Raw genomic sequence first — 20,032 nt, forward strand, 5'->3', positions numbered from 1 at the left:
CACTCTGGATGAAAGTATACAGTATACGTAGCTTGGCTATGCATACGGAACTTAGCCCGCTATGTCGATACAAAGTGCACTAGAGTGGATATCCTAGTTGAGCCCTATGCTATCAGCATGACTAAGGAGACCATCTCCCCAAGTCACCGCTGCTAGCGCTTGCACACAACTGCAAACTCGGCCATCAGACACGCTCGAGTGCGCAAATGAAGAGGTGGTCATCGGCATCAGCGCAAAGGATGGGCCTGGTGGCAGTACGAGATCAAGGGAAATGCCTCGCTAGAGCGGGCTCGGAGCTCCTAGTATCCGGTCATGGTCGCTTAGTAAGTTATGTAGTCGGCGGGTCTTGACTGAATAATCGGAGTTTTAATCTTCTTAGCACGGGATGAATGCCGAGGGTTACTGATTAGACAAGATCTATCGAAATCCCGTAGATCTCGCCCTCTGCCCACTTGACCGCCACAGCTTTCCGCCTCCGGTTCAGTCAGCAGGGTTCGACACCGACCACGACGACGACGACTACTGCACGCGTCCATCGATAGCATTGCCACCATGGAGGCAAGCGCTTCATCTTATCCCTCTTCGCTCGTCCCCCATACTCACCAAGATGCATCAGGGCATACTCGACTTCTCCAAAGAGTTCGATGTCTCGCTCATGGACCGAGTGGTCATGGCCTTCTACTCCAGTACTGGTCAGGAGGTGCGTAAGGTGGATCCTATCGGCATGCATATCTCTCACAGCGCCGCGCGATCCGCGTAACAGCAACAAATGGCGCAGCAAGTCCTGACGCAATTTCAAGACAACCCCGAAGCCTGGACAAGAGTACCCGATGTCCTGGAGCGCTCGTCTTTCCCGCAAACGAAGGTGTGTCGCATCTCACCTTCACAATTTGACTGTTTCCAACCGCGAAGTAGTACATTGGCTTGCAGATCCTCGAGAAGTTGATCACCACGAGGTGGAAGTCCTTGCCCGAGGGTCAGCGGCAAGGTATGTGTTCCATGAGTGGCACGTCCTGCCCATAGCTCATTCGGCGAACATCAGGGATCCGCAATTTCGTCGTTGGAATCACTGTGAAGGTCGCGTCCGATGAGGCAATGATGCGGAGGGAAAAGACATATCTCAACAAGTTGAACTTGGCTCTCGTTCAGGTGCGTTTCCGCTCTACTCAGTCGAATCCCATTCGCATAACACGCGTCGTTCAGATCTTGAAGCAAGAATGGCCACACAACTGGCCAACATTCATCCCCGAACTGGTCGAGTCCTCCAAGACCAACTTGTCGCTGTGCGAGAACAACATGGTCATCCTGAAGCTGCTTTCGGAGGAGATCTTCGACTACTCGGCAGAGCAGATGACGCAAGCGAAGGTCAAAAACTTGAAGAACCAGATGTGCGGAGAGTTCTCGGAAATCTTCAAGCTCTGTTCAGAGATTCTCGAGGAGGCACAGAAGACTTCCCTCATCCGGGCAACACTCGAGACACTTCTGAGGTTCCTTAATTGGATACCTCTTGGCTACATCTTCGAGACGACCATCATTGACCTTCTGCTCAACCGCGTGAGTAGAGTTACGCTACCTCTCCGTCCCTTCGCGAGCTTACCCATATTGCCTAGTTCTTGGAAGCACCAGACTTCCGGAATGTTACCCTCAAGTGCCTAGCAGAGATTGCTGCGCTTAACGTCGGCCCAGAATACGACCCCAAGTTCGTTATTCTCTTCGCCATGGTCATGACTTCCGTCAACCGCATGATCCCCCCGAGCACGAACATCGCGCAGGCATACGCGAACGCGGGTGATGCTGGTCAAGAGCTGGTCCTCAATCTTGCCCTCTTCCTCTCCAACTTCCTTTCACAACATCTTCGCGCCGTGGAGACCGAAACCAACCGCGACGTCCTTCTGAACGCCCACCTCTACATGGTGAAGATCTCGCAAGTGGACGAGCGCGAGATATTCAAAATCTGCTTGGAGTACTGGCTCAAGCTGGTTGCGGAGCTGTACGAGGAGATTCAGAGTCAACCTATGGGCGAGAGCGGGCTGCTCATGAACTTGAGTCTCGGGGGCTCGGGCTCGGGCATGCTTAGCGGTGTGTCCCTACGCAAGAACATTTATAGCGATGTTCTTTCCAACTTGCGTTTGGTGGTGATCGAGAAGATGGTCAAGCCCGAAGAGGTGCGTTCAATCCCGCTGACAGTCACCTGGTTTGTGAAACTTATGCCTTCTACAGGTCCTCATTGTCGAGAATGAGGAGGGCGAGATCGTCCGTGAGTTCATGAAGGAGAGCGATACCATCGTGCTGTACAAGTCGATGCGTGAGCTCCTCGTGTACCTCACTCACCTGGACGTCAACGACACCGAGAACATTCTTACCGAGAAGCTGCAGAAGCAGGTCGACGGCTCCGAGTGGTCGTGGCAGAACCTCAACACGCTGTGCTGGGCAATCGGTTCTATCTCGGGAGCGATGAGTGCGTGCTTCCCAGTTCATCACCCGAACGACCGGACATTGACCACATTGACTGCCCACCTTCTATAGACGAGGAGCAAGAGAAGCGCTTCCTGGTCACCGTCATCAAGGACCTTCTGGGCCTGTGCGAGATCAAGCGCGGGAAGGACAACAAGGCCGTCGTCGCGTCCGATATTATGTACATCGTCGGACAGTACCCGCGCTTCCTGAAGGCGCATTGGAAGTTCTTGAAGACGGTCGTCAACAAGCTCTTCGAATTCATGCACGAGACGCACGAAGGTAAGCTCGCGCTTCTAAGGCGGCATCCGCGGAGCGCCGTTGCTTATTGCTCCGAATAGGTGTCCAGGATATGGCGTGTGACACGTTCATCAAGATCGCGCAGAAGTGCAGGCGGCATTTCGTCATGCAACAATCGGGGGAGTCGGAACCCTTTGTGGATGAAATTCTGCGCATGTTGCACCGTATCACAGTCGACCTATCTCCTCAGCAGGTACGTGATACGCCCTTTATGTCGTACGTTGCATGCTGAAGATGCGGCCGAAACAGGTCCATACATTCTACGAGGCGGTTGGCTACATGATCTCCGCACAACCCAACAAGCCTCAGCAAGAGAAGCTTATTTCAAAACTCATGGAACTGCCCAACAACGCCGTATGTGGTTTGCAATCTTACAGGAACGAGTATCAAGTCACTTACGCGGCATTAAAAGTGGGATTCCCTTATGGCGCAAGCCGCTCAGAATGTGGACGTCCTGAGTAGCATGGACAACATCAAGATCCTTGCAAATGTCCTGAAGACGAACGTTGCGGCATGCACGTCGATAGGAACATTCTACCTCCCGCAGATTGGCCGGATATTCCTGGACATGCTCGGCTTGTACAAGGCCGTCAGCGGCATCATCAGCGAGACGGTCGTACGTGAAGGTCAGTCGTGCATGCCCTTTTCTCCGCCGAGGTTTCGCTCATTCATCCGCTAGGCAACATTGCGACGAAGACGCCGAAAGTCCGACAGCTGCGCACAATAAAAAAGGAGATTCTCAAGCTGATGGAGACGTTCGTCAAGAAGTCGGAGGATCTCGAGACGGTGAACGGCAACTTCATGCCGCCGCTGCTCGACGCCATCCTCGGGGACTACAGCCGCAACGTGCCTGCCGCGCGCGACGCTGAGGTGCTCAACGTCATGGCCACGATCATCGGCCGTCTCGGGGTGCGTTCATTTTCTCTACGCGGCGCTTGACCATCCAGGTACTGATCCTCGGAGTAGGCGCTGCTCACCCCTCAAATCCCTGCGATCTTGGAAGCCGTATTCGAGCCGACGCTCAACATGATCAACCAAGATTTCGCCGAATTCCCCGAGCACCGGGTGGGCTTCTTCAAGCTCCTGCGCGCGATCAACCTGAACTGCTTCCCGGGTAAGTGGGCGCCTGATGTGAAATGAGTGGGCGCGCGTGTGCTGACGACATGCACAGCGCTGTTGACGATCCCGCCGCCTCAGTTCAAGCTGTTCATGGACAGCATCATCTGGGCGATCAAGCACACGATGCGTGATATCGCCGAGACGGGTTTGAACCGTAAGTTGATTGATACCGGCGTTCATTCGGGGTGCTGACCACAATTTGTTCGAAGTGTGCTTGGAGGTGGTCAACAACTTCGCCAGCGCGGATCCCTCGGTGTCCAATGTGTTCTTCCAGCAGTACTTCTTGAGCATCATCCAGGACATCTTCTACGTCCTGACGGACACAGATCACAAGAGCGGCTTCAAGCTGCAGTCGCTGCTGCTTGCGCGGATGTTCCAGCTCATCGAGACGAACCAGATCACGGTGCCGCTCTTCGACCCCGCCACCGTACCGGATCCCAATATCGGCAACTCGGTCTTCCTGCGCGAGTACACCGCGAACCTCCTCAAGTCCGCGTTCCCACACGTGCAGAAGTACGCTTCTTTTGTCCGTTCGTGCCCGAAACCTTCGTTTGACGCTGACTGTGCCCGCAGCTCGCAGATCCAGACGTTCGTGGTGTGCCTGGGCGAGTTCCACAGCGACATCAACCGCTTCAAGCTCGCGCTGCGCGACTTCCTCGTGCAGCTCAAGGAGTTCTCGGGCGACAACGCGGACCTGTACCTCGAGGAGAAGGAGGCGGAGGCGCAGCAGAAGGCGGAGGCGGAGCGCGAGGCGGCGATGCGCATCCCGGGCATGCTCAAGCCGTCGCAGCTCGAGGACAAGGACGAGGACATCTGAGGGACGCACGCACACGCACGGACCGCGCCGCCGCATGACTTATGGCTCACTGTATGATAGACTTTTCTTCCATTCCCCCCGCCCCGCCTCCCCTTCTTCCCGCGTTCCGCACACATGCTTGCCCGCTGCCGCTCCGTTTCGGTTTCCCCTCCCATTTTTTGTTGCGCGCTGCCGCCGCCCGGTGTTTCCGCCCGTTTTGTCCGCCGCCCCTGTACCCTTGCTATCGCGATCTCGCTGTTCACTGCATCTACAACACATGTAACAATAGCTTACGACAGAGGAATACGAGAAAGTAATGTATCTTTGCGTCCTGGCCGAGGCCTCCGAGCCACGTCCATCAATTTGTTCGCGAGTAGGGTTCGAGGGGCTCTCGGGCTTAGCGGGGCAGAGGTGAGCGAGCGATGACACCGGCGTGGCCGCGCAGGAAGGTCGAAGGGGTACAAGGGGGGATCCCGCGATGGCGATGATGTGGACGCGCGCGCTAGCGAGTACTATTGCCCAGCCGGGCCGGGCACAGGAACCAGCGCCAGGCCTCTATGTGTATAACCGGGTACCGGCGGAATAAGGCTTGCGTAAGCTCAGAGTTTACAATAGCTTTCCAACCCCGCGAGTGGCGAATGCCGCGTCTGCCGGATGCAATTAGCCCACGGGGCAGATGAGGATGTCAGACTCGTCCTCTGTTGTGCTGACGACCTTGAGCTCCGCCGATGCGTTGGGGTGCGCGAGAGGCTGCCCCAAAGACCTGCGTGTGCCCGTGCGCAGCGCTGTGCATGTGCTCCCTCGCCGCCGGCGGAGCGCCACCGTCATCAGCGCTGGAATGGCGGAGTTGCCGCATGTGCGTGTCCATTGGCTGGAGTGGCGGAGCTGCCCTCGAGGGCCGGGCGCGCAATACAGTACTAGTGTTGCGGGAATGGACACGAGGAGTTCCCGGTGCACACTATCGGCCGCGCTGGAACTTCGGGGCGGTCAGCCCAAGATGTGTATCAACAGCGCTCGCTGGAATGCCGGGATTCCTGCACTAAGATGTGTTCTTGAGCGCGTCGTGGCGGCCCGGCGGTTACAGTGCGGTTGGAGCATCATCTCCGCGTCGAATACGGCTGCCGTTGGCGGTACTGAGGTGTCCGTGCCCGTTCAACGGCGGAGAGAGCGGGGGGAGAGCGTCAAGTGTGGCCAATTCGGAACGCGGAGACTGAGATCGCGAGCTCGATCTGTGGAACGAGCGGTCGATCGCGGGGCGCATGGCGCACGAGGGGCGTCGGGCGTCGCCGAGATACGCATCTGGCGCGGCGACGGGCGCCTGCGAGCACTGCAGCTCCGTCCTGACCGCGACCTCGTACCTCCGCCCTCGATTGCTCGCGATATGTTCAAAAAGTGCGCCCATCACGTCCGCGGAGACCGTACAGACGCTGACTGCGAGGCCCAGGTTCCAGCCCTCCACAGACGTCTCCGGCCAGGTCAGCGTGAAGACCTCGGTGCAACGCTCCATCCGCAACAACATCCTCAGCCAGTGGAAGATCACCCCGGAGACCCTCGAGCAGATCTGGCCGAAGAAGGAGTCGCTCACGCTCGTCAAGTGGTCTGTCCCCTAACGCCGCGATCCCGATTGGCCCGCGCCGCTGACTCGCGGAGCGCGCCCTCGCAGCAGAGAGCACATTTCCATCTACACTCTGCACGGCGAGCCCCTCTTTTTCCAGCACTTTGACGGGCCCGTCTTCCCCACACTCCGGCTCCTACACAAGTGTACGTAAAACGTGTGTCGCGCCGGTGATGTTCCCTCACGCGCAGCGCATCCCCCGCAGACCCCTTCGTCCTTCCACGGGTCAGGGTAGACCGCGGCGCGATTCGCTTCCTTCTCGCCGGCGCGCACATGATGTGCCCGGGCATGACATCGGCGGGGGGCGAGCTCCCGCCGGCGAGCGCGGCGCTGCCCGCGAACACCCCCGTCGCGATCCACGCCGAGGGCAAGGAGCACGCCGCTGCGATAGGGCTCACGAAAATGGACACCGAGGAGATCAAACGGCTGAACAAGAACGTGGGTGTAGAAACGGTGACGTACCTCGGAGATGACCTGTGGAAGCTGCAGCAGCTGTGAGAGTTTGATGATGTACCAACAGGAATGTCGTGTCTCCCAGCCGCGCTTGCGCGCGCCTGGCTGTGTTGTATCACCACCATCTAAACATGCGGACTTTCCCTCCCGGCTCGACGCTGACCGCCCCGGGCGCGTGGCAGCGATGCCCCTCTCAGCGGCCCGCCTGCCAATCTAGCGTGTTCCGCTCGGTGTCCCCCGGCGCTGCCGTGACGTCTGCCGCGATATCAGAGCGCAGAACACATGGAGGCACCGCCCTGTCGCCGCTCTGCTGTGTGCAATTCCCAATTCAATTATCGGCTCCTTGCGGGGGCGCTCAGTGTGTAGATCGGTTTGTTGGCGTGATGTAATGGTCGGAAACGGCCGCTGCTCAACGTGAGGGATGCGCCGCAGAGCGGTACGATGCTGGGGTCCTATGTTCGATGGCGGCGCACGATGAGGGCACTTTTTCCTTTGCAACGTCGGCATCGCCCAGCCGCGCTGCAACCCGCACGGTAAGTGCCGCGCCTCGAATATCGCAAATTGGGATCATTGACTAATGTTCTCCACGGTCAATAGAGCCACCAACCCGGAGGGCAGCGAAGACTGTCTGGTCGTCGTAATGTGCCTGCTTCTCGGCTTCTTGTCTCACGGGTCCGCAGATGAGAATCTCGATGGAGGCTATTTCGAGTCTGACGCCACAGGAAAATATGTCAATATCGCCAACTCCCAAATATTAGCTGCCAACGGGAGGCGCGCACAGAGACCCTGCCTGCCCGCTGCGTGACCCCCCGCGGGTTCACGGTGTCGATCGAATCAGAGAAGTCTGTCGGCGTCCCTGGCGTCCCGCACAGACGTTTGCAGGCGGCAATCCACGGACAGTGGGTCCATAAAAATGCGCCTCCCGACGAGCTATTGTTCGAAGCTCAACCACGCCCCTCCTCCGCCCCTCCTCCTCAACCCCCTATACCCATAATGGCCACAGTAGAGCGACGCAACCGCCGCGCTTGCCTACAATACTCCAAGCGTAAAGGTGCGACCCCACGCCCCCGGTGTCCTCTCGACATACGACGCGTCATACTCATCGGCGCGACGCGACATTCCTCAGTGCGCTGCGAGTTCAACGACGAAGACATCCGGTGCGTCGAGTGCACGACGCGGGGGTGGGTCTGTGAGCCGCGGGCCCACCCCGCAGAACGGCCTTGCGAAGAGTGGTGAGCCGCCTTCATCCCCTCTCTGTTCCCTGAACGCGCACCCGACTGACCTGCCCCGCTCCCTCCGATCCTCCGTCGCCAGCAAGCGCGCCCACATAGGCTGCGACTGGATTGGCCACGGACCGTGCACACACTGCGCCCGCGTCCCCATGCCGTGCTCCTTCGACACGCCCTCCTCCGCGGGGTCCGACACTGGTGGGTAGAGCGCTGGCTGCAACACCGCCGTCCGTCTAACCGAACACTTCTCTCGCCAGGCTCGACCTCGGGAACCGCGACAGCTCCCTCGCTCGTCGTGAGCGCTCCGCCGGTCATTGCGAGCGCGTCCGACGGGCACCCGTCGCCCCCGCCGTCCCCATACCCCTTGCGGACCACGTTGTCGCCCACCCCGTCCGTCCCGTCTCCACCCCCACCATCGCCCGTCTCCTCCGAGTCGCGCTCGTCGTCGCTAGCGTACTCGCGCCCGCCGTCTCCGTCTCCGTCGCCTTCTCGGGCCACACCCGCGCCGGCGCTGCGAGTGCCGTGGCTGCAGACGGTTCTGAACACCGAGATGCCGCCGCACCCCGGGATGGGGATCGCGCGCGCGCAGAGCACGTAAAAATTGGCCGGGGCGCTGCCTTCTTTGGCATCGCCGGCGGCAGCGCTGGGGCTGTGAGCATCGCACTGAGTCTCCGTGTGCGCCTGTGTATACCCTAACATCTTTCTTATAATGATGCTCGTATCCCCTTGGACGTTCGGGTGTGTGACGAGCGTGAAGTGCCGTATCGCCCTTAGATGCCCGGATCGTCGAACGCGTGTACATCCCCAAATCTGTGCTAGCCCCCCTCGTCCTCCCCAGACCGCCACACGTCATGACGGCCCGGGGGGCTGCGACACACGCAGTGTCGCGCCCGCACGCTCCGCACTTTCGCTGATGCAGGGGCTACTCCGGGCGCATGCGGAGCATCTCACGAAGTCGAAGTCGAAGCCGCTGCCAGCTGCAGGCAGCGGCGGGACGCGACGGCGCCGCGCTACGCCCGGTCAGGGGAGGGGGCTTCGCGCCGCCCCTGCGTCCATGCAAGGGGGGAATGTAGCCTTCAAAGTGCAGATGGGCGAGGCGAGGGCTTCCTGGCGTTCGCGAGCGAATCTCGCGACGAGAGCCGAGGTCTGCGCGCCCGAGATCGATTTGGGACGGCTGATCTTGTCCGGCCGTTGGGTAGAGCGTGCCGCATCGACGTCGAACGTCGAACTTTTCCCACCGCAGCGGCGTGCGCACTGGCGCGCAGCGGCCACTGGCACGGCCGGGCACCGTCTGCAGCCTTCTACTGCTAGCGCTGCGTCTGATGGACCCGGACGCGCCCGCTGGGAGCCTTCCTCGGCAAATGTGTATTCAGACCCGGGAAAGTGCACCTTAATTTTCGAGCGGCTTCGCAGCCTAGTCGGAGCTCCGAACGCGTTAATGAGACACAGCACGGGTACCTCTCAGTCATCACGGGCTCGCGGGTCGCGTACACGTCGAGCTGGGCAGCGCGGGCAGGGACTCTGAATCGGAGGTGCTGGAGCAAGCGCCGCGGTGCCTTGGTTTGACATGCGCGTTCCGGCGTGATGATCGTTGTCGTCTTCGCGGAACGGCAGCGCCGGCGGTAGAGCGCGTTCGTCTGCTCCGCTTCTATCTCTCTATCCTATGCTGGACTCGGGACGGCACTCGCAGCGACTTTTCTGGGCTTGCGAAGGCGCGAACACTGCGCGTGGCAGCATGCGCAAGTGGCGTCACGCTTCCGGGTCGCCGACGCCAATTCTGACACGATCTCCTTGCCACCGTCCTGGGCCCTGTCGGTGCTCTATCTCGTCCGCGCGCTCCGAGTCCTCACTTGGTAAAAATCTACATGGGGATTACCTCCTTTGCTGCTGCTCTAGCTCGGACGTCACTGGGCACTACGCGACGCGTCAGAAAGGACGCCCGCCAAACGCCCGCGAAGGCTCGTGCTCGGACGAAGACTCGAAGAACTCAGGGAGCATCATGGGAGCATCCTGACAAAGTTCGAGGATCCGTCCTTCTGACGTGTCAAGGTTCGAAATTACTGCATGCGCGCGCGCAGAAGGCCTCTCGTGGGCACAGGACCCTGCAGCGGGCATGGATTCCGAAGAGAACTAGGCGATAAACGGTATGTGCAGGATGCGTCGGCGGGCGTTATGCTCTCCAGCCAACAGGCCGAAGAATCAGAAGCGGGCGTGGAGAACGGACTTGAATGGGACGGTGTTGGGCCGCGGCTGGCGGGGGTTCGGGAAGGCAGCGTTCAGGAACAGAAGGGGAACGAGTGGTGGTGCGTGCCCGTGCCATTCAGTCCCTTGCCCTCGGCGCGCGGACTCGTGCACTCGCAGTGGAGCACGGCGCGTCGTGCCCTCGAGGAACGACGCGTTTCTCTGCCTACGGATGGCAGAGGAAGCCTGCAGTATCCTCAGACGTGTTTCAGGCCGTACCGCGAGGCGTGGCCGGTATTCCACATACCCACATATGTACACGGGCTCCCGGCTCCTTGTCAGCGGCGCATCTGAGCGCTGGAGACCGACGGCGACGAGTACGAAAGAGATCTCAGTTGCTATAGGCAATTTCATTGCATGTTCCATTGTCCTCTCCAGAAGCCGTGCCGGATCCGTAGCGAGGGCGCGCGCTGCATCGTACTCTGTGCAGGGTCGCGTAATTGTCGCAGCCTCCCCTTGCTCAATCATTGATTCCAGCTGGCGGCCGCGATGGCATGCACGCTCATCATCCTCGCCCCGCCACGTTGGGCAGCCATTGTTCGTGCTAGTGCGCCCGATCTGCTCGCTTCGCCCTCGCTAGCCTCTGTGGCTCGGCGACATGCAGACTGCGCCGCGACGCTCCGAGTCCCTGCACGGTTCTGATCGTACACTTGCCCCATACAGTCGGAGAGTGGCTTTCGGCGACCTCGTCTGGCGTGCGCACGTTGGCGCACGGCCGTGATGGGTCGAAACCTCGATTGGAGCGAACAGGTGGATATATCCGGGCCACGACCAAGCGTGTCGCCGCAGCACAGGACCGCCGCCGCCGAGCCGCCCGCCGTCCTCAATCATACTCGCAGAAGCCTCGCTCGTTTCGTCCCTCCCGTTTCCCACTTTCCTCTTTGATATTCGCCGCCGAGTCAGCAGAGCGCGGCGCCGCTGGGACGGCTCGCGCGTTGCCCAGCGATGAAACGATTCCGTCGCGCGTGCCGGCCCCCCTTGCAGAATGCCGAGGCTCACGGTGCGCTCCAGCCCGCCATTATGACTTGTTTACGACATGTGCCGCCTAAAGCGCGTACGCAGCAAGGGTCCGCCCACGCGCACACCCCCGCGTCCGCCGCCGACGCGGTCCCACGGTGTTGTCCTTTCCTGCCAGCCCCGCCGGGATGAAGATCCCTTTGAAGCTGTGCCCGTTCTGTGGGGCCCGCGCGAGCGAGTATATAACCCGCCCACCGCGTTCCTCGTCGCCCCACTCCCCTCCCTCCCGCCCCTCCGCCCGTCCTCGGTGCCCCTCCCACTCGTGTCGCGCTGAGGAGCAACAATGGCCAGAGAAACAGCTTGCCGCAACTGTGCACAGAAGAAAGGTGAGTTCATTCTGCCCTCCGTCGCGTCTTCTGTGCTGAAGACGCGTTCGCGCGCTTGCATTGCATAGTCGGGTGTAAAGCCGTCGCGGGCAGCAACATCTGCGAGCGGTGTGCCCGCAAGGGCATCGCGTGCGAGCGCCCCGTCCCGCCCGCCGTCCCCACAAGCAACCTATCGCGCAAGACTGCTTGCGAGAGCTGGTACGTCGCGCCTCACGCGTCATCGTGTCTTAGGCCATCGCTGACAACGCACATGCAGCCGCAAGAACCGCACCAAGTGCGAGCGCGACGTCAACGCGGTGCCCGCTACCTGTGTCCACTGCGCCGCCGCGGGTCTGCCTTGCAGCTTTGCCATGCCCCGTACGTGCGCCGTTTCTTCACCCGCAGTTCCGCGCTAAGCCTATGTGCTTTCCGACGACTCCTTGCGCTGTCAGGCGCGTCGACGAGCGCGTCAGGCACGCAGCCGAACCTAGTTGTCGACACCGCGTCCGCGTCCGCGACGCCCGACTCGGCGCCCAGCAGCACGCGCAGCCCGAGCCGGCCTTTCTGGGAGACGGTGCTCGCGCCGTCGCCTGGCGTTGACGGTTGAACCTGCGCCGTTGTGAGGCGCCAGCGCTTTCTTGTATCTTTCTTTGCTCTCACCACTGTCTATTACTTACGATACACACCACCCCCACTCTGTGACTGGTTCGCTAGGCCTCGTTCGATACTCCTACCCCTATAGCCTATTCCGGAAGACATCCTAGTTACATCGCCCATTTGTAGCACCCACTGGCGACCCTTTGCTCGTACCTAGTATCATATACCACACTTTCTTTGTATCCACAACACTGGTGCGAAATCAAGCTCAGCGGCGGTACAACAACCCCACAAACGCGCCATCGCTGTGCATCGCTGAGATCAAACGGCGCATCTCATCGATGGACGAGGACAAAGGGACGAGAGTGCGGGGTTGGGGTCGCTTAAACGACGGCCGGTGTTTACCCAGCGATTCAGTCGAACGTCCACGCGCGGCTCCTCGGGCGCCAATCGCGCTTTCCCTTTGTCCCCGTGCGAGCGGCGAACACATGCGATCCCGCGTTCGATAGGCACATGTACACAGTGACACACTGCGAAAATTTGCTCAGGGCGTCCCGCGTCGCGCGCAGTGCGTAGCTCGATGCACAAGCGAGCCCCCGCTTGTAATTACAATCAGGCCCAGCCCGAATGCGAGTAAGTACTATTACCGGCGGGCGCACACGCCCGCGAGATTCGTGCGCGCGCACAGATCTTCGACGCGTTGAGATGCCGGCGCCGCGCCCAGGGGGCGGGGGGCCTACATCCATACACGTAAATGGAAGGATAGGTTCTTGTGGGCGCGCCATCGCGCGAAGGGCGCGGCCTGCCCCTGAGCGGGGAGGGCGCAGTGGTGCAATTTTCACTCCCCGCGCCCCGGGGAACTGCCGCGGTGCTTGACATGGGGCGAGCTATGGCTCGTAGCGAACAGGTCATATGCCTTGTTGGGCACCTCGAGCAGGTCCGTGATGGCGCGCGAGGGATCCTGCCGGCAGCGGTTGAGCGAAAAGGTGCTAGGGCTTGCGCTTCTAGGATGGCCACTCACATGAAACGCGCGAAGGCGAAGACGCGCCGCGAAGCAGCTCATAGCGCGTACCTCTCGTGGGACAGCGACCACAAGGTGCTTAATGTATCGCCAATGTCGCTGAAGTTGCTGTCGCCGTTACGCCCGATGGCGGTCGGGACGCTCGCGCCGCCTGCTGTACCTGCTTGCGAGTTAGGTTGCCGTCCACGTGGCTCTATTTGGCCGTGTTTGAAACCGAAGCTGTTGGCGTCTACGCACACCTCCCAGCGCCTACTGCTCTCCGGTGTTTTTCTGAGACTGGTGAGAGTTTTGCCCCTGCTTCCGGCCCTAGACGCAGCTAAGCGAGCTGCCCCTTCTGAGCAGTGTGTCGACATCATCCTTGCTTTGTCACCGACTGCCATGTCCCACGACGAAGGCAGCACGCAGTTTGGCTACGAGGATCCCTTTACTCCAGCCCGGACCAAGAAGAAACGCAAGAATAGGCCACCAGTCGCTCCCCCTCCCCCCGACGTCCTCCTGAACAGAGCATCGGAGGAACTGGCGGAAGGCGATTGGCTGCGCGAGACACAGCGTCCGTCGCTCTATCATTACTATCGCTACTTTCCCCTTCTGACTCTCTATTCCCGCAGAGAGCCTGCGCGACTCGCTCGAAGAGGCGTTCGCAGCGTCGGACGCCGCCCCGGACGTGCTGTGCCTCGGACTGGGCAGCCCTGCGTCGTCGCGTGATGCATGCGCGCAGCTTGCGTTCCTCCTTGCGGCGTGCGACGATCTGAGCATAGTGTGTCTCCTTCCCATGTATGTAGGCGTTCCCCATCAAACATCAGCGCGTGCCCGTCCACCCAGGACCACACCAAAGTGTCCGTGTACGACCCCGTCTTTGCGGAACAGGACCTGCGCCTTCTGACGCTCCTCGGCCTCACTGCCCTCCCCGAGAACCGAGTACGTCGTCTGTCCTCCCATCCCCTTCCGTCCGCAAAAGGCCTCCTCCGGCCTTGTGCTACCTGTCTTACTGCTCGCGCGCTGACTTGTTCACTCGACCCGTCATTGTGGCTCCTCTCCCGGCGCGTCGCACAGCAAGCGAGCTATGGCCTCCGATCGCCCACGATCGTCTTCATGCCGCATTGCGACCTGCACCTGTACGAGAACCTCCTACGCGAGAACTGGACGCGCGCGCGCCTGCCGCACGTCCTCCTTATCGCCAACCGCCTGCGTGAGTACGCCGAGAGGTGCGTGCCGCGTCCGTCCCATCTGCCACACATCCCCCCGAGGCCCCCTCCGCTCCCGTTCCGCTTTCGCCAGCTGCCCTTCCCCTTTCTCCGCGCCTGCCTTCCCTGGCCCCGTCGCTAAGCTTACCTCTCCGCCCCCTCGGCATCCTCCATCCAGCATCCCGTCAAGGAAGCTCGCATCAGAGCACCCGTGCGTCGCGCGCCTCAGTACGTCACCCGCGGCCACCCCCGTCCTCCTCCACAGCCCCTCCCCATACTGACCCCGTTCGCCCCCCTGCCCTTCCCGCGCGTCTGCTCGCATCCTCACCCGTGTCCATCGCACGCGCTGTCTCCGCTTCTTCTCCCCGCCGCTTCTCTACTGCGTCTGCGCACGTCCGCTGCAGCCCCCTTCCTGACGAGCCGCCCGCTGGCGCCCTGCGCGCAGTTCCCGACCGCATTCAACAACACCGCGATACAGTACGTGCGCGCGGACGCGCTCGCGGACCGACCTGCCGATTGGTGGACGCTCCCCGGCGGCGCGCCCGCGACGGACGATGTTGCGGGAACTCCGCCTGCCCCGGACGCCCGCGACATATCGGTTCAAAGACAGACACAAGAGGCGCCTACGTCTGAATCCGTGGGGCCCCCGGATGCACGCCCAAACGCCGCCGCCGGGGAGCAGGACGCAGACGCAGACGCAAACACGCGTGCAAATGGGGACGCGACTAGTGCCACTCCGCCGTCTCCGCCGCGAAGCTCAAGCGACGACGCGTCAACGTCACCGTGCAGGACAGGATCACCGGGCGCGGGGAGCGGGCGCGGGCTGGAGAATGGAGAGCAACCGCCGCCGCCGCCCAAGGAGCTCGAGGCACAAGCTCGAGATGGGACGACCGCCGCATGCGCTGGATCTGAGCCCGGGGCGCGGGTGCGCCTCGAGGCCCGCGAGCTCTGATCTCCGTCCCGAGCTGCGCCCGACGTCGCACGTTCGGGCAGGGCGAGACGCGTCGCGGGCTGCTGCAGCTTGTCGCCTCAGGCTGCGGGCTGGCTCTCGGCCCCGCGCATGATGCTGCGTCCGACGGCGCGGACGGGGGCCCAGGCTGCCTGACTCGGCGGGGGAAGGGAGGACAAACTGAGACTGGGGCTAGGGGATTGCTGTATCCGTACCGCGTTCGCCGCGCCTGTATGCACAAATCGGTGTATGAGTATCACCTTGTCGGACGGGCAGGAGCGGTGCCCCGTCTGAATGCGATCAGCACGCTGTGCGAGGCCGTACGACTGGCAGCGGCTGCCACGGAAGGTATACGGTGCGCGATCGCGCTGTAGCTTAACCTTGTTGCGCACGGGCACGCTGCAACTGTTCCCCGCCCGCGTCTGCGCCTGCGGGGGCGTGCTCGCCACGCCGTCGAGATACCGCACACGCCCCGCACATTATCATTGTTCACTGAACTCTGATCACCGTGTCTATCACGCTCGCAAGTGGTATCGCATTCACTCGGAATGGGCAGGCGGCTGCAAGCCGTGCCGCTGCGATATAGGATTCGCAGGAGGGGGCCGCGAGCGTCCGACGTCAAAGGGCGGTGCAGACCCACATATCGCAGAACGTTCGTACAGACTCAGCCTGCCGCTGCAGCAGCTGCAGCGCAGATGTCCGGCACAGGCTGTGGTCGCACGACCACGAGCGGCTGAAGAGCGGAGTTTTCCCCTGGTTCCTCGCGCGATCGCAGAGGCTAGCGCGCGCGCATGTGAGACCCCGGTGCCCGGGCGAAGTCGCGAAGCCCGTGCGCGAACGCACCCCGGACCATTACGTACGGCTGCTGCAGGCGCGGGGGCGGAGTGCGCGGACGCTGTTGTTATCATCGGAGACAGCACCCAGCTGCATTCAGGGACGAATATGTACACCCAGCAATTAAGGATAGGTCGGGCAGACGTGACGCGGGAGGGACGGAGAGCATAGAGCAGTAATACGGTACGGTGACAGACCAGGCCAGTGGGGAGGGGGGCACGCGACGCGGCGTGGGCGAGTGTAGGGGAGGGGGAGCAAGGGGGAGGGTAGGGGTGGTGGGGGAGAGCAAGTGGGGGAGGGAGAGAGCAAGTGGGGGAGGGGAGGTGATGGTGATGCGAGGGAGAGAACAGTATGATAACGGAGCACACGAGAGAATATGGACACATGCAAATAACTAACAATCCTGGATCATGGAGGGACGGAAGACACGAGCAGAGTCCGTATGGTCTTCGTCGTGGAAGGGGAGGGGCGGGTCCAGCTCAAAGGGGTAGAAGTAATCGTCGTCCGTGTCAACGTACACGTGTGGGCGGGTGTGCAGCCGCGTGCGCGTCTGTGGCAACGACAGCGACGCGGCGTCGCGAGGGGAGAGGGAAGACATGGACTGGCTGTAGGGCGTGGACAGCACGTCTGACTCGTCGTCAGAGGTGTCCTCTATCGCATCCGGCATGGGGAGACCGTCTACGTCGTCCACGTCGTAATACGGGAGTGGGTCATGGTACAACGGCACAGCCGTACTCGGTGGGGTGATCGAGTCGTCGCCATGCGCGTCGAACTGGAGCCAAGAAGGAACAAGAGGGGGGTGGAGTGGGGGGTAGGGGACAGGGTAGGGCACGGCGATGGGAGGGGGCTGGTAAAACAGGTGGGCATGGTTGACGAGGTCGTCGGAGGAAGACATGGGAGAGCACAGGGGACTTAGCAGTTCGTCGTCATCGTCCACGGCGAGGACGGAGACGGAGGTGGCTGTGCTCTCGAGGTCCATGTCCTCGTCGTCGTCGCCGAGATCCTCCAGCAGGGAGTCCAGCCACTGCTTCTCCGAGTTGCTACTGCTGCCGGCAGAGCGGGAGGCAAGCGAGTGCGGATCGGGGAACATGAACGTGTCCTCCTCGACGAACGCAGCGTCGTCGCGGGGGTCGTCCTCGTCGCGTCTATATACATGTTGTACATCAGTGACATCTGCCTGCGGCTGGGGCGGGGCAGTGTCGACTGGAGTATGTGAGCGGGTGATGGAGTTTTTGAGGAGGACCCAGCGGTGGAGACTGCAGGAGTCCCTGACGCCACTGGAGACGACGGACTGCAGCTTGGAGCGGGCCATGGTGAACAGAGATGGTGATTCGAGAGCGAGTGCTTGTAGTTCCGGTGGCATGGACGAGGGCGGGGTTATATGCGCTGCGTGCGGGAGGAGGGTGTGGCTGAGGGGGCCGGTTGAGCGACACGGCTAGCTAGCGGGGGATGCAGGGTTGCGTTCTGGAGAATGCGGTCGACGCGTGTAAGCAGCGATAACGCGCGAGACGTAAAGTGGGCACGAACGAGGCAGGTGGGGTGGGTCTTTGCGATCAACGGTGTATACGGTAGACGATGAAGGGCTCGAACAGGATGGTGCCGTTCTGGGAGATGCGGACGTGTTTGTTAACCATGCTGGATTCTGTGGGTCGCCTAGACTGTAGCGGGGTCCGTCAGGGCGAGGCAAAGAAAACAGATGATGGGAGGGGCGGGGGCGGGGGAGAGCACTTATGCGGACATGGTGGCAGCAGACAAGCGGGGGACGCTTGGGGAGATGCGGGCGGAGACGCCGCTTATAAGGGCGGGACTAAGTCGTGACGCGCCCGGCGGTGACTCAACGCCCTGCCTAACTCGGCCGATTCCCACTCCTCCCCTCAAATTCGTTGCTGCCACCACAGGCGCCCGTCCCGCCCGTATTCCGCCATCCCCCTCAGCCTTCGCGCCAGCTGCGACATCCCCCGCCCCTGCGCACGCATCCCCCATCGCCTCCTCACACTCGCGCCATCTGACAGCGCCCGCCGTGTACCATAATGGCGTTACATACAAGCCTGAACCAGTGTGATGCCGTGCTCGTCCGACACCCACGGCGCGCGCCCACCCCGGAGGTCTCCGACCGATGCGGTACTTCCGCGCATGTTGTGTTCACCAAGCGCCTACAGACATTGCCTGATTCACACATAGCTCATCTGGTGCGGATAGCTGGAGACCTGAGCTACAAGCATGCGCTCTTTATAGCACTGACCTGCCCATCTGCCCGCCTTTGTTGTCATGTTGCACATTTCTTCCGCAAGCTCTAGAATATGCGGGCCGCAAGGTAGAGGAAGGAGAGCAAGGTAAGCACCAAAAACGCCCCGTTTACGTTACGCTGTGCTAACTGATACCGCAACGCTCGCTCGCATATAGTCCTTCCCGGTAAGCCGTCCGCGTGGAAGGTAGGTGGTTTGCTACCTACCATCATCGGGTACGTTCTCCTACGTACGTAACAGGAATTCTAGCAGAGTTATCTTCGATCAATCCCCCATTTCACCGACATCTGCTCCGTATACAGGCGAAACCGTCATAACCCATACCTCGGCTAAGGGCTTGTTTCTCTGATCTCTCGCTCCCAGAAAGCCCCAGGCCCTTCGGATGCCACAGGGTATGTGCAGCGAGTCATAGCGCATCGAAGAGTATAACTTTTAGGACAAGTTCTGCGGAAACCGAGGCTTGGGGGTCCTGCCGAGAAGTATGGGTTATGACGGTTTCGCCTGTACCTCGATCGTAGACGGACCGACTTTCTAACACACAGTACTCGCCGGCGTAGAATGTGCAACGCGCGCGTTTCCTTTGCGCATATCTGCAAGCACCGCCACATAGCATACCTGCCTGGTACGTCGATGTCTCCTTCCCCCTTTTTGGAATGCACTGCCAGGCTGAGACCGGATTGGTTGGTGCGTCTAGATAGCACCTACGATGTGCAGCTCTAGACGAAGAACCCAATTGGGGTTCCTATGATAGGGGCCGCTGTGTGGAGTGTGACACATCGAGCGTTGCAGGACACCCTGCGAATGATCGTCATTTGCATGCGAAGCAACCACGCCCACCGAGATCGGGGCCACGCAAGCCATGAGAGACCGTGATATAGGCCTGGAGGTCGTTACCGTCCGGTCCACCACGACGCGTCCGTCTGAACCCCTGCGGCCGTGGCACCACTCATCTACAAGTTTCTTACGCCAACCCTATCCCCTACGGATGGCAAGTGGTGGAAGCAGGGTGAGGCGAGCATCAAATAGGCACTACTTCGCGGTATGAACTCGTTTGCGCAGTCTTTCCCAGACCGTTTGTGTGGCTGGTGAGTCGTCCAACGCGTGGATCCCGTATGCCCGTCTACCAGCTACCGTCATTCGGGGAGTTCTGCTACGTAAAAGAACACTTAACCCCGTCGATCAACGATCGTTGCACATAGCGGGTTGTACACAGCACCAACCTTCTCCTCCGAAATCCCCGCCCAACGGGAGGCACCGGGGCGTACTACTCTGTGACTATCTGACAACTGTTCTCATATCGATAGGCCGTAGAAAAATCTATCACGGATAGCGGTTTGAAGCGGTGACGCGGGGAGGACATGGATGTACACATATAGGTACGTGTACCTCTTCGCGGTCCTCACGCCCTGCTAACCGCCTCACGCAAAGCGTCGCCGCCCCGGCTGGGCGTGAACGCCTCTGTGGGTGTTTTCCTCGGGGGTCTATCGATCTGAGAACGGCTGGAAAACGTACACAGCGGATTGCAAACAAACCCCTTCCGCGATGCATCAAAGTAGGCTCGCACGACACTATAAATTTCACTGAATTAAATTACTAAGCATGTGCAAACATATCTCGACAGAGAAGTGACCACGGAAGACCATAACATTCAATTGGGTATGTTCTATGAGTT

At 60.8% G+C, this 20,032-nt stretch overlaps 7 protein-coding genes across 7 annotated transcripts; 5 read left to right on the forward strand and 2 right to left on the reverse strand.

Annotated features, from left to right (window-relative positions):
• Nucleotides 1-492: 492 nt before the first annotated feature.
• Nucleotides 493-4,986, forward strand: TRAVEDRAFT_165456 (exportin CRM1). The gene is made up of 17 exons (XM_008038647.1): nt 493-558; nt 617-700; nt 764-865; nt 916-988; nt 1,043-1,149; nt 1,204-1,554; nt 1,611-2,165; nt 2,221-2,458; nt 2,527-2,736; nt 2,796-2,947; nt 3,004-3,108; nt 3,167-3,380; nt 3,434-3,663; nt 3,721-3,868; nt 3,926-4,027; nt 4,083-4,386; nt 4,447-4,986. The coding sequence occupies exons 1-17, from the start codon at nt 553-555 to the stop codon at nt 4,688-4,690; spliced, it is 3,225 nt and encodes a 1,074-aa protein (XP_008036838.1). The 5' UTR covers nt 493-552; the 3' UTR covers nt 4,691-4,986.
• Nucleotides 4,987-6,011: 1,025 nt separating this feature from the next.
• On the forward strand, nt 6,012-6,887 carry TRAVEDRAFT_146056 (translation machinery-associated protein 20). The gene is made up of 4 exons (XM_008038648.1): nt 6,012-6,061; nt 6,114-6,266; nt 6,333-6,430; nt 6,490-6,887. Exons 1-4 carry the CDS (start codon nt 6,051-6,053, stop codon nt 6,780-6,782), a joined length of 555 nt encoding a protein of 184 aa, XP_008036839.1. The 5' UTR covers nt 6,012-6,050; the 3' UTR covers nt 6,783-6,887.
• Nucleotides 6,888-8,118: 1,231 nt separating this feature from the next.
• TRAVEDRAFT_45814 (uncharacterized protein) lies at nt 8,119-8,564 on the forward strand (the record flags this gene model as incomplete). The annotated part of the gene is made up of 2 exons (XM_008038123.1): nt 8,119-8,164; nt 8,224-8,564. 2 exons carry the CDS (start codon nt 8,119-8,121, stop codon nt 8,562-8,564), a joined length of 387 nt encoding a protein of 128 aa, XP_008036314.1.
• A 2,891-nt stretch (nt 8,565-11,455) lies between these two features.
• On the forward strand, nt 11,456-12,365 carry TRAVEDRAFT_57773 (uncharacterized protein). Its single transcript, XM_008038282.1, has 4 exons — nt 11,456-11,550; nt 11,619-11,748; nt 11,807-11,907; nt 11,982-12,365. Exons 1-4 carry the CDS (start codon nt 11,508-11,510, stop codon nt 12,134-12,136), a joined length of 429 nt encoding a protein of 142 aa, XP_008036473.1. The 5' UTR covers nt 11,456-11,507; the 3' UTR covers nt 12,137-12,365.
• A 599-nt stretch (nt 12,366-12,964) lies between these two features.
• On the reverse strand, nt 12,965-13,189 carry TRAVEDRAFT_45816 (uncharacterized protein; the record flags this gene model as incomplete). The annotated part of the gene is made up of 2 exons (XM_008038124.1): nt 12,965-13,087; nt 13,148-13,189. 2 exons carry the CDS (start codon nt 13,187-13,189, stop codon nt 12,965-12,967), a joined length of 165 nt encoding a protein of 54 aa, XP_008036315.1.
• A 269-nt stretch (nt 13,190-13,458) lies between these two features.
• On the forward strand, nt 13,459-15,547 carry TRAVEDRAFT_165463 (uncharacterized protein). The gene is made up of 6 exons (XM_008038649.1): nt 13,459-13,697; nt 13,756-13,904; nt 13,970-14,065; nt 14,201-14,352; nt 14,510-14,559; nt 14,736-15,547. The coding sequence occupies exons 1-6, from the start codon at nt 13,526-13,528 to the stop codon at nt 15,281-15,283; spliced, it is 1,167 nt and encodes a 388-aa protein (XP_008036840.1). The 5' UTR covers nt 13,459-13,525; the 3' UTR covers nt 15,284-15,547.
• A 749-nt stretch (nt 15,548-16,296) lies between these two features.
• Nucleotides 16,297-17,822, reverse strand: TRAVEDRAFT_57775 (uncharacterized protein). The gene is made up of 2 exons (XM_008038283.1): nt 17,642-17,822; nt 16,297-17,578 (listed from the first exon to the last, which is right to left on the reverse strand). Exon 2 carries the CDS (start codon nt 17,475-17,477, stop codon nt 16,509-16,511), a length of 969 nt encoding a protein of 322 aa, XP_008036474.1. The 5' UTR covers nt 17,478-17,578; nt 17,642-17,822; the 3' UTR covers nt 16,297-16,508.
• Between the last annotated feature and the right edge of the window lie 2,210 nt (nt 17,823-20,032).

Source organism: Trametes versicolor (assembly GCF_000271585.1).
Source record: "Trametes versicolor FP-101664 SS1 unplaced genomic scaffold TRAVEscaffold_4, whole genome shotgun sequence".
Lineage (NCBI taxonomy): Eukaryota > Fungi > Basidiomycota > Agaricomycetes > Polyporales > Polyporaceae > Trametes > Trametes versicolor.

Excerpts from the sequence above, each read along its gene's own strand:
- TRAVEDRAFT_165463 (XM_008038649.1), top strand. The coding sequence starts at position 13,526 with ATGTCCCACGACGAAGGCAGCACGCAGTTTGGCTACGAGGATCCCTTT. Across the intron at positions 13,698-13,755 it reads TTGGCTGCGCGAGACACAGC|AGAGCCTGCGCGACTCGCTC; the intron begins GTCCGTCGCTCT and ends CTATTCCCGCAG. Across the intron at positions 14,353-14,509 it reads CTGCGTGAGTACGCCGAGAG|CATCCCGTCAAGGAAGCTCG; the intron begins GTGCGTGCCGCG and ends TCCTCCATCCAG.
- TRAVEDRAFT_57775 (XM_008038283.1), bottom strand. The coding sequence starts at position 17,477 with ATGCCACCGGAACTACAAGCACTCGCTCTCGAATCACCATCTCTGTTC.
- TRAVEDRAFT_165456 (XM_008038647.1), top strand. Across the intron at positions 701-763 it reads ACTCCAGTACTGGTCAGGAG|CAACAAATGGCGCAGCAAGT; the intron begins GTGCGTAAGGTG and ends TCCGCGTAACAG. Across the intron at positions 3,109-3,166 it reads TGGAACTGCCCAACAACGCC|TGGGATTCCCTTATGGCGCA; the intron begins GTATGTGGTTTG and ends CGGCATTAAAAG.
- TRAVEDRAFT_146056 (XM_008038648.1), top strand. Across the intron at positions 6,267-6,332 it reads TCGCTCACGCTCGTCAAGTG|CAGAGAGCACATTTCCATCT; the intron begins GTCTGTCCCCTA and ends GCGCCCTCGCAG. Across the intron at positions 6,431-6,489 it reads ACTCCGGCTCCTACACAAGT|ACCCCTTCGTCCTTCCACGG; the intron begins GTACGTAAAACG and ends CATCCCCCGCAG.
- TRAVEDRAFT_57773 (XM_008038282.1), top strand. The coding sequence starts at position 11,508 with ATGGCCAGAGAAACAGCTTGCCGCAACTGTGCACAGAAGAAAG. Across the intron at positions 11,749-11,806 it reads AAGACTGCTTGCGAGAGCTG|CCGCAAGAACCGCACCAAGT; the intron begins GTACGTCGCGCC and ends ACGCACATGCAG. Across the intron at positions 11,908-11,981 it reads TTGCAGCTTTGCCATGCCCC|GCGCGTCGACGAGCGCGTCA; the intron begins GTACGTGCGCCG and ends TTGCGCTGTCAG.